This window comes from Ambystoma mexicanum, chromosome 7q, assembly GCF_040938575.1.
Source record: "Ambystoma mexicanum isolate Mex_15411 chromosome 7q, UKY_AmexF1_1, whole genome shotgun sequence".
Lineage (NCBI taxonomy): Eukaryota > Metazoa > Chordata > Amphibia > Caudata > Ambystomatidae > Ambystoma > Ambystoma mexicanum.
In genome coordinates, this window is record NC_090941.1 from 611,764,796 (window position 1) to 611,783,904 (window position 19,109).

General features: G+C 43.0%; 1 protein-coding gene across 5 annotated transcripts in view; it reads left to right on the forward strand.

Annotated features, from left to right (window-relative positions):
* DCLK1 (doublecortin like kinase 1) overlaps window positions 1–19,109 on the forward strand; it is a 1,453,755-nt gene that overhangs the window by 1,271,316 nt on the left and 163,330 nt on the right. For all 5 annotated transcript variants that reach the window (XM_069640761.1, XM_069640762.1, XM_069640764.1 and 2 more), the window contains one exon: window positions 88–207. In XM_069640761.1, the coding sequence (XP_069496862.1) occupies window positions 88–207 (120 nt within the window). The remainder of the gene's footprint in view (window positions 1–87; window positions 208–19,109) is intronic.

Genomic DNA, 19,109 nt, shown 5'->3' on the forward strand with positions numbered 1-19,109 from the left:
CTGAAGCTTGACAAGTGTGGATATCAATGCTTTCTCTTTCCATGCCTCTCAGAATTGTTTTTTGTTGTTGTATTTACTCTTTGGCAGGAGCACATGATCCAGAATGAAGTATCCATCTTGAGAAAGGTCAAGCATCCCAACATTGTGCTCCTGATTGAGGAGATGGACATGCCGATGGAGCTGTACCTCGTGATGGAGCTTGTGAAGGTACGTCCTCAGATTTCTACCCTGTGAACCTCCATCCGATGGGTCAGGGGGAGGGCATGCTCATGGTGTCCCTCAGATGGCGCAAGAACAGTGGATTACCACAGTGTGTTTTCAATGGTTCATGAGAAGGGAATCACCATGGTGTCTGTGGGAAGGATCAAGGGGGCATGTCCATTGTGTCTGTCAGATGAATAGGAGAGCATGATCATAATGTTTTAGCAGGGCTTGTCTAGGATGATTGTCAGATGGATTAGGAGGGCAGTCCCATGGCAAGGTGCTTGCCGGATGGATCAGGAGGGCAAGTTGATGATGACTGTCAGATGGGGCAGGGGGACATGTCCATGATCACTGTCAGATGTATCAGGAGCAATAAAGCAGCAGTATCACCACCAGCGACCCACCTCAAACACACGCCAGGCGTAGGTAGACTACTCAAAAGGTGATGTTGAATCTCACCAAATTATGTGTCCTACCAAAGGCATAGTATCAAAAAAGCATATTTTAATCGATATATAACAATGCATGTCAATAATATAAAAACACAAATACATAAAACACTTATCATATCAAGCATTTGTTGAAGAGAGACACAAAGAAAGCACAATGAAATAAAAAAATCACTTTCAGCTGTTTTCTAATATTAAATGCAGAAGAGTCAAAAAATAGTATGCATTTTTAGTGCAATTTAGGTGCAGGGGAGGTATAGCTACCCTGACATGGAGCAGTAGCTATGAATAGGTAGAAAAAGGGCAGAGTCTATGAGCCCTCCCGTCCCCAGCACATCGTAATGCCAGATCACTGGCTAAATGAGATTATCTGAAATGTAATCTAAGGTATATATATACTCTTTGATGCACTTAAACAAACATATACATTTTCAAAAGAGAGCCATTGCAAAGAAAGTAGAGCAGAATAAATAAAAACCAGAGGAGCAAGAGAACACAGAACCCGAACTGAATAACGGATGATGGAAGAGTGGGAAGATGAGATGCAGGAAGGCCAAAGTGAAGAGAAGATCAATAAACAGGCGACAACAAACCAGAGAAATAATATAGCAGCAGAAAAAGAAAATTACGAGTTATTTCAATATTAGAAAGTTGACAGCGGCAGGAGCGAGAAATAGAGAAAAAGATCATGAAGAATCTAGAATATCATGTACTAGCATGTACTTAGAGACACATATAATATACAACACAACGAAGGCCACAAAACAGCACACGACAAAGAACAATCACCAGAGAGGAATTTCCATTGTGACATCCGTGCTATGAAAGTAAACTCCCACAAAGTGATTTTCTAGTTAGAGGGCAGGGAATCTGTGCTCACACGCCATAGGTGTTTATTTGTTGCATATTAATGCATTAGGCCTTAGTTTATGTAGGCATTCTAGGAATCTGTGATATTAAGAAGTCCTGGGAGTACAAGGATGACAGGAGGCAGGAGGTACACTTAACTGGCCTTATTGAAGTCGGGATCACTCAGTGAAGCAGGTAGGGGTAAGTATAGGGAAGACAGAGCTACTGGCGATCCACACCTTGGGGAAAGACAGCAAACTATGACAAGGAACACTCTAGGAATATTCCAAGTGGCCATGCAGCAGCCAGGCACCGTTATTTCCATTCACCAGAGACCCTATATCAGCCAGGCACCCAAGGTTACATCCACCAGAGACAATGCAGCAGGCAGGCACCCAGGTTTCCATCCACAAGAGACCATGCAGCAGCCAGGCACCCAATGTTTAATTCACAAGAGACCATGCAACAGTCAGGCACCCAAGGTTACACCCACCAGAGACAATGCAGCAGCCAGGCACCCAATGTTTCATTCACAAGAGACCATACAGCAGTCAGGCACCCAAGGTTCCATTCACCAGATACCATGCAGAAGCCAGGCACCCAATGTTTCATTCACAAGAGACCATGCAGCAGTCAGGCACCCAAGGTTCTATTCACCAGAGACCATGCAGAAGCCAGGCACCCAATGCTTTATTCACAAGAGACCATGCACCTGTCAGGCATCCAAGGTTCCAGTCACAAGACACCATGCAGCAGCTAGCCACTATAGGTTCCGTTCACCAGAGACCATGCAGCAGCCAGGCACTCAAGGATCCATTCACCAGAGACCATGTGTCAGCCAGTCACCCAAGGTTCTATTCAACAGAGACCATGCAGCATCCAGGCACCCAAGGTCCTATTCACCAGAGACCATCCAGCAGCCAGTCACCTAAGGTTCCATTCTCCAGAGACCATGCAGCAGACAGACACCCAATGTCTCATTCACCAGAGACCATGCAGCAGCCAGGCACCCAAGGTTCCATTCACCAGAGACCATGCAGCAGCCAGACACCCAAGGTTCCATTCACCAGAGACCACGCAGCAGCCAGTCATCTAAGGTTCCATTCTCCAGAGGCCATGTAGCAGCCAGGCACCCAATGTTCCATTCACCAGAGACCATGCAGCAGCCGGGCCCCAAGGTTCCATCCACCAGAGACCATGTAGCATACAGACACCTAATGTCTCATTGACCACAGGCCACGCACCAGCCAGGCACCCAATGTTCCATTCACCTGAGACCCTACATTAGCCAGGCACCCAGGGTTACATCCACCAGAGACAATGCAGCAGCCAGGCACCCAGGTTTCCATCCACAAGAGACCATGCAGCAGCCAGGCACCCAATGTTTATTTCACAAGAGACCATGCAACAGTCAGGCACCCAATGTTCCATTCACCAGAGACCATGCAGAAGCCAGGCACCCAATATTTAATTCACAAGAGACCATGCAACAGTCAGGCACCCAAGGTTCCATTCACCAGAGACCATGCAGCAGCCAGGCACCCAATGTTTAATTCACAAGAGACCATGCAGCAGTCAGGCACCCAAGGTTCCATTCACCAGATACCATGCAGAGGCCAGGCACCCAATGTTTTATTCACAAGAGATCATGCACCTGTCAGGCATCCAAGGTTCCAGTCGAAAGACACCATGCAGCAGCTAGCCACAATAGATTCCATTCACCAGAGACCATGCAGCAGCCAGGCACCCAAGGATCCCTTCACCAGAGACCATGTGTCAGCCAGTCACCCAAGGTTCTATTCAACAGAGCCCATGCAGCATCCAGGCACCCAAGGTTCCATTCACCAGAGACCATCCAGCAGCCAGTCACCTAAGGTTCCATTCTCCAGAGACCATGCAGCAGACAGACACCCAATGTCTCATTCACCAGAGGCCATGCAGCAGCCAGGCACCCAAGGTTCCATTCACCAGAGCATGCAGCAGCCAGACACCCAAGGTTCCATTCACCAGAGACCATACAGCAGCCAGGCACCCAAGTCTCCATCCACCAGAGACCATGCAACTGTCTGCCACTCAAGTTTCCATTCACTCACACACAGGCATGGAAGACAGTACATAACAGAAATCTGTTAATAATTTGTATCTGTGTGAGTAAACACCTTCAGGTACATCTCAACCTCAGTCATTGCCATGAAGGTACAGCAGTGAACAAACATCATAATTGTACACTGGTTTGATGTGCAGAACCACGGTTCCACAACAGCCAGTGATACAGAAAATTGCTCCCCTCCTGTGCTTCCCCCAAAAGTAGCGATTTAAACATGCTGCAATAGAACTTAGTGCCAAGAGCTTACTTGAAGGCACAGAGACCCTGACAATCAGTTTGGGGTGAAAGCCAAAAGTCTTCGGAACTTGAGTTGATCATATCTGACGTCCTCTGAGAGGCTTAACAATGCGACAGGGCTGTGAGTAGAGGTAAAGGGGTGCTGGGGAGCACGAGAAGAGAGGTGTCGCAATGTAACATTGATTGAATTTATAATATAAATAGTGATGAAGCACTCTGTGCAGTTCTGGAGGGTAGGAATTAGCATTCTTATATAGCACCTCATGAGGAATTCCTCCTGCTTCTAAGCACTCAACTGGTTGTATTATTATCCCATTGTATGGTACTTGAATTATCAACCTCATAAGAATGAACGTCTGCGTGGAATTTGAGCTTAAAAAATACAGGCTTCCCTCAGGGCAGAGACCGGTGCTTTGCAAATGAGCTGTCCACACGGATGCAGTCATATTAGCAGATAAAAGGAGATAGGCAACACTGTGGTCAAGGTTTCACCCTTACATGTACTGAGGAAAGGCTGCAGAACCTAGGACTGCCGAGACAGTGAAAGATGGTGGCTTACGATAGAGCAAATACTATTTCAGGGCTAGAGGCTTGGAGGCAACCTCGGGAGCCATGTTGGGAAGTCGTTTTGTTAACAGAAATGGTTGTCACTGCAGGGAAACAGCCAGTTTGCCAACCACAGTAATCAGTTCAAAGACGAGCAGGCCCAGTGGAACAAAAGTACCTAACTGTTAAAAGGCTAAACAGAAAATGAGAACCATTTAGATAGTGTTTAAATAGGGTGTCGCGTTAACAGAAAGTATAGCTTGTTGTTTGAAAAAAGAAACAAGAAAAATGCCAACAGAATTACTTGACATAAGCACGCTTGTGAAATCCAGCTTTCCAGGCCACATAGGACCCTTCTTCGAGAAGCTAATCGATATTCAGAAGGCCTTACCGTTAAGATGAAGCGCCATTATCAGGTTTCGTTGCTGGTCCTGATTCAAGAGAAGCTAAACAATAACGAGTGATTTGCTGCTGTTGCTGTTGAACATCCGCAAGAAAAACATTTTTTCAAAATCATCAGAAATGTTTTTGTATGTCAGGGCTTTTTAGGAATAAAACTCGAAGTAGCTTGTTGCAAAATGCAAAACTGTGTTTTTCACTAAACTATAAACGTTCCAAAGAAAATTGGGCCAGTGATTTTCTTTAAAACCTGGCTGGATGAAGGCTAAGCCATTCCACTAAAAAAATAAAAAGGGAGTTTGGCAGGGAAACACAAATCTTAGACCCCTCTCTGCCTATTCCTTCAAAACCGAGTGAAAGGTGGGCCCTCCAAACACACAACATCCCCATCAAAAAAAAAGAAAAAAATAGTAAAAATCTTGTTTCCTGCTAAATAATTATGAAACAAATAAAATAGTTCATAAATCAGCATTCCAACAATGACCGTCAAAAAAGCGAATCACTTTTTAAACATGTCACAGATCACACAAAAAAATAAAATAGATGTTACAAATCCACCGGGAAGCAACACAAACCCCATCATGGGCCTATGTCCTTACTTCAGGTGCACCCTAAAGAGATCGCTCAAATTAAATTCTTCTCTTCCTGCCTTACATTTACTGCCTTCCTGCCTTCAACATTTACAAGAACCATTAATCGTTGTGTCCTGCATGGTATAGGCCCTCCTGGACACTCTCTACCAGGCCAGGCCACTAGAGGCAGGGGCAGATTATGCAAGCGCTACATCAAGGAAGTGGGCGGGCTCATTCCAGTAAATGGTTCTGTTCTGTCTTTGCTACCAAATTCGATCTGTCTATGTAGAAGTGAATGCACTAATTGGAGGGCCCATACACGTTCCTTAATGTGACTTTCTGTTTGTATCTTTGAATGGCCACAGAAGAGGAGCCTGGCACTCAGGCATTCCACCTCACTCGCCCCTTGATCCGAGACCTAGTGGCATCGAGGAATGTTGCCAGTTGGTCGAAACTCACAGACCACAAAGAAGCAAAATGTTCCAATTATTGCAATTATCGCACTGCCGGCTGAGTAGAGTGTGTTGGCAACCCCCCTTAGTGCTCTTGCAGTCATGCATGGGAAAAGGTTGCTCGGTCCTCCGAGGGCGTTAAGCGCCAAAGCGCGGCAAAAACTCTTCTCCAAGCCAACTATTTTCCACTTGTTTGCCTTGCACAGCGTGCGCCGTTAAAATTGATTGACCACCAATGTTCCGCAGACTTTTGAAGTTGGGAGTTTAAATGGAGTTCATGAGCAGAAAAGAGTTTTGGGGATCAAAAAACAATTTTGAAGCTGAAGAGAGGATATTCTCCCTGTTCGCTGTAGCTCACCGCACGAGCCTGTCACGCGCGTCAGGCTTTTGCGCCCCATGCTGAGCAAGGCTAATCTGCTGCTGTGAGTTGCCGTGCACAAACCGTAGTAAATCCCCTACCCACGTGCATGTGCTGCCTGTGTAAATTGTCATTCAGTTTCTGTAGGAAATTCCATCTGCCTGAGCACTCCCAAAATCTGTATTGTTTAACCTGCATGTGAATCATTAAGGGCGGATTTCCTCCTAGAAAGAGATACATGTGCCATTACCTTACCTAAATGTCATCAAAAGCGACTTATGTGGCTCTTCATGCCCTGTTGCAGGTCAAATCCTTTGAACGCATTGATCTGATTGGATGGATTTGACCAAGTGAGAATGTTAAGGTCCTCTGTGAATTAATAATACATTTGCTCTAAAAGCAGCAACAATAGTAAGTCCACATCCCAGGCAAAGAAAGAGAGCCACTGGTTTAGGAGCCAGAAGGAATCTGACCAGCTAACCTTGAGGATCACTCCATTCATGTACAAAGGTGCAATCTTCAAGGGGAATAAATTACGCGTGTCAGGAGGATGGCAACCTCGAGAAAGGGTAACATGGAGCATGACGGAGCGTGATGATGCATAATCTGGGTCCCAAAGACTCTGTGACCATCACGGTTGCCCCAACTCATGAGTGCTGCAGTGAATTTCATGGGTTCTTTGAGGACAAGATAGGGAGCATCCCTGCAGTCATTAATGCAGTGCTAAATCCACATCTGCCTTTCATCCCCAAGGCAATGGACAGTTTTAGCTCTGTGACGAGCACCACATTTTTCACATTACGGGCTGGTATTAATCAGAAGATCTGAGACTTAAATCATTGCCCACCAGTCCTCCTTAGAGATACCTTTGGAACAGTAGTACATGAATGGCAGAATGATTAACAAGTCACCACCCCAATGAAAAGGGCACTGGTGCCAACCTACTCCAAAAAGCTGCCCTGCTGTTGATGCTCTCTCCAAATATCGCACTAACCATCGGCCCTGAAGAAGGTAGTATTCACTCAAATAGATACATTCTTTGGATTAAGAAGATGAATCTTTTGATATCTCTGACTTTAGAGAGGTCATGAACGAGTCTCCCAGGTATGCGTGGTGGATAAGATAATGGCTCCGGACAGGAAATTTATTTCCGTCCTTGTCATGTTCAACTCATCAGCTGCCTTTGACAGCAATGATCATGGTGAGCTATTGGCTTGAGTTCGGGGCCTATAAGTATTTGAGAAACCATTCTTCCTCCCTGAAGGAAACAGTAGGCCAGCGGATTTCAATGTCTCACTAATAAATCATGTTTCCTGTGGGTCTTCAGGGGCCTGCTTTCACCCCGACTTTTCAATGTGTATATCAGGCTACTGGGTGATAACCTTCGAGACATGGTTGCAGTGTCCTCGGTATGGCCCAGATACAGAATGAGGCCGGCCTCATTCCAAACTCTCAGGCAGTCTTTGAGTCCCTGACAATTAACCTGAGTAAATTCACCACTTCGATGGTGGCCAACTGGCTCAGACTGAAATCAGAGGACATGGGAATAAGGAATGTGGATTCAGAAATACCTAAGGTTAGGTCCAGGGGCATGTGTTTGCACTAATAACGGGTATGAAACCCTGCCCAGCTATTCAAATGCATAACTGGGAAATCCTATTTGACTTTAACCTTAATCTTCAAGAACAAGATACTGTAGCCCAGGTATTTTTATCTCAGGACACTGAGAGGCATCTGCCCTGTCATGTTATCTACTGACCTCTCATTATTAACCACTTCTTTGTTTTGACGTGACTACACTTTTGAAATAGGCTTTAAGAAAAACTGCTGTCTAATTCAAAAACTATAGCTGGTGCACAATGCCCATGGTGGATTGTTGCCACATGTCTTGAGCTTTGAGCTTATTCCCCCGATCCTGAATGATCGTCAGAAGTTATTTGTGCTGTGCTAGGTCAATACGAAAATTGCCATTATAGCCTTTAGACCTTTACAGCATCAAGATCCACTCAATCTACGATGCACAAGATTGTGGATATGCACACCCAGAGCTCCACAGAGAGACTGTGGCAAGCAGTGAAAAGGCTATTGCTGTGCCGGCTTGAGTGTGCCCTCCCGCCCCCTGATTAAAAAATGCACATCAACATGCTGACATTATTTGTAGTATTGACTTCTTCCATATTTATTTCCCCTCTTGTTGTATGCTATTCATTGTTTCATCTTGTTTTATAATGCTTTTACACTGTTCTGTGTTTTGTAACCCCCTGATCTTGTGGCATTAAATCAACAATTTCACCTGGTTTATCACCTTTCTAGTTTGCTTTATCCAAGGCCAGGGTTAGAATTTTGAGTTTGAGAGGGTTCCTTTTTGTCCCAACTGGGACATCTTAGGCCCAGCCCTTCTGTCTCTCTTTCAGTCCTCCCAATTCGCAATAAAAACGATGCAGAGTTGTTGAAAGATATCATAGACATTCTGGCGAGGAGCATGACATATACAAATGCCTCTTCACCCAGACCAATGCTGATGGCATATCCAAGATCGATCACAGCATCTTTGGTGAAAGTCCAGATATTTCTGGCGCCTGAAATACTGATGTTTTGGAGAAGAATCGGAATCTTTCACGTAGAATCCTATGTCTGTTGCAGTAAGTCTACTTAGATCCACTTACAACAATTGTACATTATAATTTTTAATGCAGGCTTCTCACCTCCTTGATTTTAATATCGTCTAAGATGACATAGGTAATGCCATGAGTGATGTTGAAGTTGTTTTCATTGGCAATGTACTCAGTGATATAGTTCCTGATGGGCTCTTTAATCGATTGGTAAGGTCAAAAGAAGCACATCAAGGGTATTAAGGTGACATAGATGCCTTAACTGCAGAATGTGGAAACCAGCCGCATGAAAGTCACACTACCTGTCCTCAAATACAGTTTTTTCAGTGAGTTTCAAGGATTTTGCGGTGATATATCATCAAACTGAAAATAAATTAGCTATAAGGAAACAGAGTCAGCAGACATATTTATAGGGCAACAATTAATCCAGGGAGTTTGCCCTCCCCAATCAAAAGCGCCACACCAATACAGCTTTTTCCATAATTCAGTCTAGCCCTATCTATGAACCATATCCTACCACGTAGATCCCTCACCCCTGGGCCATAGTCAAACCAAAAATCAGGCCAGTGTGTAGAAAGAATATATATTTATTAATGAATAGGAACAATTAACATTTGCATAAATCACAAGGCACGTTACCTCACCCTGTGCCCCAACTGCTTTTCTCTCCTAACAATTCACTTTATACACAAATTGCAAACACCATTTGGCTTAGAATCACACAAATAATGTATTCTTTGACCCCACGACATGTCCAGTTTTCCTTCTTTTGATTATTTCCACCCTGGTTAAATAGAAACACAGGTCTATAGAAAGTTTCAGATACCTAGGCCACTCACATACAGAATTGTGCAACCCCTTAGACATGATGGAGCAATTTAACGTAACAATATACCTTGCATGGGGTTTACTTTATAAGATGTAGCACCTTAAAACCTGACCAGACCATACGCTTAGCCATACACTTTACAGGAAGTTTAATTTAAATAACGTGAATCTCTTTTCTGCGTATGAAAAGACATTTGACAGGCACATCACTCTTTATTTTAATCTCCCTACAAAGTTAGCAATACTAGCATTGTTGGAGCACAACAGACTTTCAAAAACAAAACACTTTTTATATATATGGACCCCTTCCTCCTCCACCACTATGCAATGGAGAATCTCTCTTTTACTGGGAGTCACTTTCACACTTTCTCTAGAGAGTATGCTTTTTATCAGGGACTTCACTCTGTAGAACTTTGGGGAAGGCACTTTTCTTATGCCACAAACCCAGATTTTAAGTTTACTATGAAAATCCCTCTTCTTTAAGTCAGGGTCTGGGGAATGGCATCAGTTGGGATGTTCGTTTTTAATGCCCCTTCCTTTAGGGAATTTTGGGTTTGGCAGAAGAAATAGGAGTAACCAATACTTTAATAGACTATAGTTGTATCCACACTGGAAGTGATGTTGTTAATTTGATTTTCAACAAAATCAACCCATGTTCATGGACTATATGGGAGTTAGTTGAATTATTATGTAGTAAAAATACTAGCAATCTGCTTGGTCTGCCCAGCCAGTCAATAATGGTACGATATATATTAAATCAAACAGATTCCCACAAGACTTGGTTTGATTGGACAGGTTACTTAAATAGAATATATTTGGGTTTTGTGCACAGGAAAAGACATCAGCACTCCTGAATCATCTCATGGGCCGCATACGGACTTAGTTAGATGGCCTGTCCAGTTTCAGTCATGGATACCTCCAGAATCCATCCCTTTATTTGCCTCTCCAGGTGGTTCCCTCCAGATTTTAGTCTTCTTCCTGGTCTAATCCACCTCCCAGGCAGTGTTGTTTCTCCAGCAACATTTTTCAGCACTTCTAACTCAGATGATTTCAGACAGCTCTCCCTTTTCCCAGTGTGTGTCTCCTTATAAATCTTTAACCACTCCCCCAAAATACCCAAATGATCAAGTGCCAGTTTATTGGTTCTTGATCTGGATTAAACATCTACTGTCCTCCCCTTTTTTCTGACTAGTCGATTTTAGTTAGGCATCATCCCTTGAGAGTTATGGCTCAAGCCTTTTAAAATTGCATTCCGACCACTTCAATAATGACCTTAAAATCGTCAATATGGCAAAAGGTTTTAATTCACAAACACGAGTCACAAACGATATGTTTCTGAAATGGTCTTTTTATGCCAGACTAAATGAAATGTGTCTCATTTTGGCACAATGTTGCAGGTTCAAATGACAGCTTTTTATGATTTATTCAGGGGAATAGTGAATATCACAAGACTTTATATTCAGGTATCTAATTCAACAAGCTTTCATCAAGCCGAATCTCCACTTCATGACATTTTCTGGGATGCTATCATCACATTTCAGTTTACAACTTCAGTTCCCAAGTTCGAATTTATATCTACATTATCTCAACAGATAGGGCTTTTCATAAGCTTGATAATGGTATTTGCAAAATTATTGTGCGAATTATAGTTCATGAGATAACCATCATTATTTCACCATAGAACTTATGGTGATTTCAAGGCATCTGCATCATTTCTAACTTCAATGACACATTATATTTCTTTAAGAACTTCACATGTAATTCAGGCCATTCGCTTCTTTGTTGGTTTTACATTCTTTCTACCCAGGCTAATGGACCATCTGTTCACTTATCTTTGAGAGAAGAGAGGCAAGTCCACCTCCTGTCACCATGTGATGGTCTCTGTACCATGTCAGTTGTCATTATGTCAGGGGTAGAGACCATGAATTGAGTTTTCAATTCCAACTATTTTCCAAAGTTCAACCCATTAAGGACTGTCTCCCTGTTTACATATTTATTAGCACCTCAGCCAATAAAGGCCTTCCCAGACACTGCTGCAACTTCAAAGGGATTTTTCAGATAAAGAGAAGAACAGAGATTGACCCTTGCATCTGATGGGGGAAGATGAGCTGTTTGGGTGTTCTACACAGGCTGAAGCCAATTATTATTAACAGAAACCGGTGATTTTAAAAGGGAATAGGAGGTTACATCGTGATAGATTTCATCAAATATGAATTTGACATATTTCTTCATCGAATTTGCCCATAAATGTATGTGGTAGGTGGGTAATCATTATAATTAAGATAGGAGGGAGTTGGGGGGATTTGGGGATCTCCCCCTGTATACATTTGCAGCCAAATTGACATAAAGAAAAAAAATCAATATAATTCGTATTCGTATTCGTTGAAATCTATTCAATGAAATTACATAGAACCTTTAAAATACATGTTTATTTTCATTACATGGTGCCTGCTTCCATGTCTTGGATAACATCCGATACATTTTCCTTCGTTCTTCCTTCTCAAAGCTTATTTTAAAATGTTTTACTATAGTCATAAGTTTCCTTGCTTTGTGCCTTTAAATCATCTTCTGCAGTGTAGTTTTATATTTAAAATGTTCCTTGTTCCAAGCTGCAGAATGCACACATTTCCATGGTCTTTCTTTTCTAGCAAATGAACCAGCGTTTCCATGGTTTTGCAGTTGAAATTAACTAATGGCCTTTTCTCTGCCAGTCCACAGTGTGCGTTCCAATGACCAGAAAGTATTTCTGCACTTTTAGGCCCAACATGGCCAGGGCAGTTAATTTGTGTCTTGTGACTGCCTTTAAACCCCACAATTGTATAGTGCTAGTTCTGGTTGGAAGACAATTATGATGAGAAAAGAAGGATAAATAACTAGATTAAAAATCTTGGCCTTTTGGCAGGAACTACATTTTCAAATTGTTCAGCCCCATCATCAGTAATCAGTATGGGCTATACGTAAATCCTTTTGACCATTGGCAGTGTGAAGAAGGCATGTATAGTCTTGCAGAGAACGTAGCTGCTGTCACTTTCATGGTTCTACTTGCACTCGGTGAGGATCACCTAAGGCACATGTCAATCAGATCATTTCATGCACCCCCACTTTTGTCATTTTAATGCTGATGGCCTATGGCGAAACTGCAATATATACAATCCTTAACTGATCATTACTTTCAACTGTTTTATCTTATATTTATTAGGGGGTGAGACCTAATTTCAAGTAAAAATAGCCATTATGCAAGTCTCTGACCATGCAACTGAATTTTTAAATGGTCAGATCAGGTCCCTCCTATTCACAATATGATTGTAATGTTAAGTTTGGTTAAGATATGTAATGTAAGGGAGCAATCGAATGTTGAATGGGGAAGTTATTTCACATTCAATTCTCTACAGTTCTCCCTCAATCAAAAAATGTGAGTTCTCCATGACCAGCATGTGTGATTTTACAAATACTTTGACTACCATTTTCGGAAATATTGTCATGATGGATTCATGCATTCAGCGGAGGAAAAAAAGAAGGAAAACACTGCCAAAACTGTAAAATGTTTTGACACCCAGTATTCTATTTTTGGGAAATTTCCATTTCAGGAGTGCTAATTGGAGTGCTGGATTTGCTCGGCTGATATATGCGGATACTAGTCACATCAAGACTCTTAGAGAATTTAAGTGGATTTGAATACTTTGCAGCATGCCAAGATAAATATATATATATTTTTTTTTTATTCATAGTGTGATCTAAATTACAAACAAAACTTTACACACAAATACGCATCAATTAATTCAATACAGTAGTAAAATACATTTTCACAAAACACATACAAATCGTAAAAGCCATATCGCATTTTACATATTTCTTCATTAAAAACATTTTAAAACAAAGAAATTTCATACAAAGTCTCGGGCATTTTAGAAAAGTTCATCACATTGATTAGCAGTCTGTCGTTGGGAGTCACTAAAAGTTGCCACCAAAAAGACTCCCAATTTAGCAGTGGGGGAGTGCAATAATATTCTTTAGAAATTTCATCTCGATGAGCAGCTAAAACCCAGCATTTCACAACAGGATGTTTCAACAACTCACATTCAGTATTACAACATTTAAACAATCGTTCAAATGATGGAACCGATTCCTGAGTACCCACCACATCATTGGTTGATAGTAGATTTAATTTTATGTGCAACCAGAAATTTCTAATAGCTCTTGATGCATGTTTTATCAAATAATTCTGGGGAAAATTAAACGACTTGATATCCAGAAGAAGAAACATAATCAAATAATGTATAGGTAGACAGTTTTGCCCTACTGGTAATCCTGTCATTTTCAAATAATTTCTTGCGTTCCAATTCATCCAACGGTGTTGCTCAGTCAGAAGCAGCAGTCAATACAGCATCTACACAGCGCAGTTGTTCTGGGTATATACTGCATTCAGTTGGACAAATATAGTCGATACTGGTGGGAACAGAATGGATCTTAGAAGAAGAATTATTTTCCAAAATATCTTGGTGGTCAGGGATGTAGTATCCAAGATATGCCTAACCGGTGGGAAAAGGGTGCCAGCTGGAATGCACAATAAGCTTTGCCAAATAGTGGACTCATCCTTATACTACTCCAAACCCTCCTCCCGTACCTCCGCCCCATACATAGGATCATTTTGGGACTAGAACTTGGTTGTACACTTTAATCGCTGGAAGAAGTGAAAATCGGCTATATTTTCTGTCAAGCACTCATAGTTGTGCTAGGGCTGAAACTGCATCTAACTTGAAAGCTTGATTAGCAAGCACCACTATCGATTTGATTTAACCAGTACACAAGATACCTAAATTCTGTAACCACCTCTAACTTTTTATTGGCAATATACCAACCAAAATGTGGTCTACCTGACAAGATCCTCCTACGATTAATGACCAAGATTATTTATTTTGGCACGTTGATCTCTAATCCAAGTTCCCCAAAGAAACCTTGAGACCGGGTAAGCGATTTCTGTAGGCCAGTTGGAGTATCATCAATCAATTCAAGAACATCGGAATATAGGCGATATTGAATTTTCATATGTCCCATCCTTGGAGGATTAACACAGGTGCCTTTCAGGGCTGCCCTAATGCCAAGAATGTATAGGTTGAACAGAAAGGGCGTTAACACACAGCATTGACGTAATCCTCAGTCCACCTCAATCCATGCAGAGTACGTAAAAAAAAGAAACATATATCATGGTCTCTTTCAAAGAGGTCCTATTACATCATCTGCCTTCAATATGGAAGTCAATCATTCAGGACAATGAGTGCAGCTCATGATCAGTACATTGGAGTGGTAAAAGCATCCTCTGGGCTATTTACAACAGGGGCTCTGGCTGCAGGATGTGGTCTGCGTTTACCACCTAGAACCAGTGAACAAGGATGATGGTCAAATACAAGATCTACAGATACGGCCTGTAGCCCGCAGCCTTAATGGAAGGCAGCCTTGACGAGTGAAATGATGGTGCAGTGAAGCGGATTGTGGCCCTCTTGACACATAAAGAGGATTGACAAGGCTGGAAGAGAGAAATTGCACACTAAAGTCTGCCGAATTATTTTTGGTAGGAGAATGTTTTGTCAAAATGAACCTTTTCCAATCTGATGGAAGGTTATGTGTATGGCCATCATACTGAGCCATGAAAAAGACCTTGTAAAAAACATGAAGTTCATGAATCATGGAGGCAGAGCAGAAAAAACATATACCATCCTGACTATTGCTTTCTGCCCCTAGAAAGACACAGCACCTCAGCCACACCTCACTGACTATGTTCAAACATGGGGAAACACATTCCTGGGGTGGCTAATGATACTCTTGTTCAGGTGCCTTTACTGGACTGCCGTTATATGTGCTACCAGGTGTATTTGCAAATTGGTGTTTCTCTTCTGGTAAAGCTTGGGGAGCTTAAATGTAGCTGTAGACTGTTATCAGTGGCCACCTAGTCATAGGACAGGCATTTTGGCCTATTTCAGTCTCAGGGGAGTGGCTGCCTCATTTTTTGCAAATGTTGGAATGCTTGGGGTTTTCTCTAGGTCCATACGGATAATCCACAGGAAGACCCCTTGTTCTCTGTGCTGAGGGATACAGTCCCACCTTTGCACCTCAATGATGACACCCAGCAAGGAGGAAACAGATGTCTGCGGGTTCTGGTGGTACTCACCTGCCTAGCGTTTGGGTGCTGGTCTCTTCTTATGGGCAGGATCAGACTGAGGTCCCAGTGGATGTTTCACTTCTGGTAATCTGGTCAAGTGTGGTGAGCCCAAACACGATTTCAGGCCCTCCTGAGTTGACACGATCACATAGCGCAGTCTAGCTGACCTTCATCATAGTCGGAAGAGGGGCTCTCACATTTTGATAAAATCATAAGATATGTGTCAATAATGAACAGCAAAAGTGTAGGAAAGAGTTTTCTATCAATAATTCTATCCAGACCTCCTGTCTGAATTGGGGAACTTAATATATGCATAAGGATATATTTTATTGTCCGAGTGTGATTTGACAGGTATGCACAGACATTTATAGCTCTATGTGTCTGGGGATAATTGGGAAGACAGCTTTTATTCAAAAACATCCAGAAAGGTGAAAATCAAATACCTTTCAAGGATCTTCAGTCAGGAACCAAAGGCTGCTGGAATATCTGCTATACATGACAGTTTCGAACCCATCATCTTGCATCTGACAAATGTCTAAAAACAAATGAAGACGGAATACGAGCCTTCAATCCCATGACCACAACCTTGCCCTCTGCTGTGGTCGCACTAGCACATACATTAAGAGAAGGGCGATATCACTGGGAATACGCCAGCTAATAACCACCCAGATCATCTATAGTCGACGTACCCTCTTTTAACTATGTACCAAGAGGCAAAATGGTGTTCACAAGAACAATACAAAGACTTGCTGTCCTGTCATAGAGGTGCACACCAAATGTAGAAACCAACTACACAACATGTCATTCTGTCCGGAAGGGTAGCGCCTAGCACAAGATGTGTAATTTAATGCCAAGGTTCATTTATGGGCTACTCAGTTACCTGGTAAATCCTGCACACAGCATCCATTGCAATATACATATTCGGATGAAAATAATATGTTATGTTATGGTAATTTAATATCCATACTTACAGTCTGTCAAATGTTGCAAGTAGCAATATAGATTTGATTTCAAAATCTTTTTATTGGCATTTTAAGATATACATTACATCGGTGACAATTTCCCTTCCAACTGATTATCTCCGCCATTCTGCAATTATGATACATATTCAATTATTTCCTGGAAGGAAACATCCCTCAGGACAACATAACAACATTAACTAAACATAAACTGTCTTCATGTTCAACGATTATGGAGTCTATAGCACCTTATGTCAAGTTGGTGGCCTGTCCATGTCCCTGTAGGTGGGAGACGGGTGGGGTTGGCATTCTTTCCCCTTGAGACTCGTCACCCCCTTCTTTTTGTTGTGAGCTATGCATTTCTTGCGGCTGAGAGCTGTTCATCACATTTCTAGGCCTCATGGGGGCATGTCGTCGGATGGTAGGAACATGTCTCTCACCACAGCTTTCCATGCCTCAAATTTAGCGTTGGTGTCTCCATCACCCCCCACAGTCCCCGATCCCCAGGCTTCTGTCTCTGCAGCCGTCCATCGGTCCATTTCCCTTTTCCACCTCATGTATTGGGGGCCTTTTTTGGACTTCCATGACATTGCCACCTCCCTTTTTGCTAGTATGCATGCCATGTCCATCACCCGGACAATATGTTTTATTTTGCTTAACCTGGGGTATGTGCCCAGCAGACATTCCTTCATTGTCCATTCATATCGGGTTACTCCGCCCTTCTCGCATGCTTGTTTAACGTTGGCCCAAAGTCTGCCCGCTTTTGCGCACTCCCAAAACATGTGTATTAGGCCTGCTTCATCACTAGTGCACCATGGGCAGCGTGCCTCTGCCTGCCGTTTGAAGCTTGCTACCCTTTTTGGGGTCATGTACGTCCTGTATAGCACGTTTGCTTGGATTAGCCTGAACCTGGCGTTTCTGGACACTGACTTTGGGATTTTCAGTGCTCTCTCCCATTCATTGTCGGATAACCCCTCACCGATGTCCATCTCCCATTTGGTCCTTAACGTGGCTCCGCGGGGGTTGGGCCTGTCGTTTAGCTGCGCATAGATCCTCGACACTGGCCTCCACCCGTCGCTCAGGTTGTACATTTCTGTCACTAGGGGGGTCGTTGCTGGTTCCTCTGGCCAGCCATCCCATCTCTCCTTAGCCTCTTGTCTGAGTTTCTGATACCATAAGAACTGACCCGTTGGTATACCCTCCCTCTCGTGCAGCGATTCCAGATCCCTGAATTCTCCCTCCTCGTACATGTCTCCCCAGGCGTATATACCCCATCCCTCCCATTGCCAAAGTATGTTAACCACGGCTGGAGTCGTTCTCATGCTCGCCATTATTGGCAGATCAGGGGAGTAGGGGTTCTTTAGATGTGTGATGGTCTTGACTCTTTCCCATACCAGTCTACCCAGTATGGCCAGTAAGGGAGCTCCTCCGGCACGGTCCGGGGGCGCCCATATTATCTCCTTGAGATACATGGGTTTGACAAGCACACTCAGTAGGCCAGTTTCGTTAGTGACCTCATCTGATAGTCATTTAGTGACGTGGCTGAGTTGGGCCGCCAAGTAGTACCTTTCAAAATCCAGGAGTTGTATGCCCCCCTTATCGTAGGGGAGGGTTAAAACATTCAATGTGAGTTTATGGCGTGTTTTTCCCCATATGAAGTCTCTGACCTGAGCTTCTAGCTTTCGGAAGAAAGGTGGCCTGATGTAGTGGCAGATGGTTTGGAAGAAATATAGGTAACGTGGCAATATAATCATTTTTGCTATCGAAGCCCTTCCCATCATCGAGAGTGGTAACCTTGACCAAAATTTCATTGAGTTGTGAAGCCCTTGAGATACTGCCTGTGTATTCTGCTCGTGTGTGAGTTCCGGCGTGTGTCGGATCTTGACCCCCAAGTATTTAAACATGTCCTGCTGCCATCTTATCCCAACCTGCGGTAGGCTGTCCATTTCTACCCCCCTCAGGCCTGCCAGTGGGAACATACAGGATTTTTGTCTGCTAAAGTGTATCCCCGAGTACCGTGCAAAGTTGTCCAGTACTTCCAGAATTGTAGGGGCATTATTTTTTAGGTCTGTTAGGTAAATTAGGACATCATCCGCATATAACGAGATGACGTGAAACCCCCCACCTACTCTTATTCCAGCATCCCAGAATTGTTTCCTTATATATATAGTTATTGGCTCCAACCCCAGTATATAGAGCATGGGGGAGAGGGGACAACCCTGTCTGGTGCCTCTTTGTATATCCCAGGCTTCCGATACCCACTTGCCCGTTTTCACTCTAGCTGTGGGATTGTTATATAATATCTTGACCCAGCGCACAAATCCCTCCCCGAATCCGAACTCCCTTAGCACCTCTATCAACCACTCCCAGTAGATGGAGT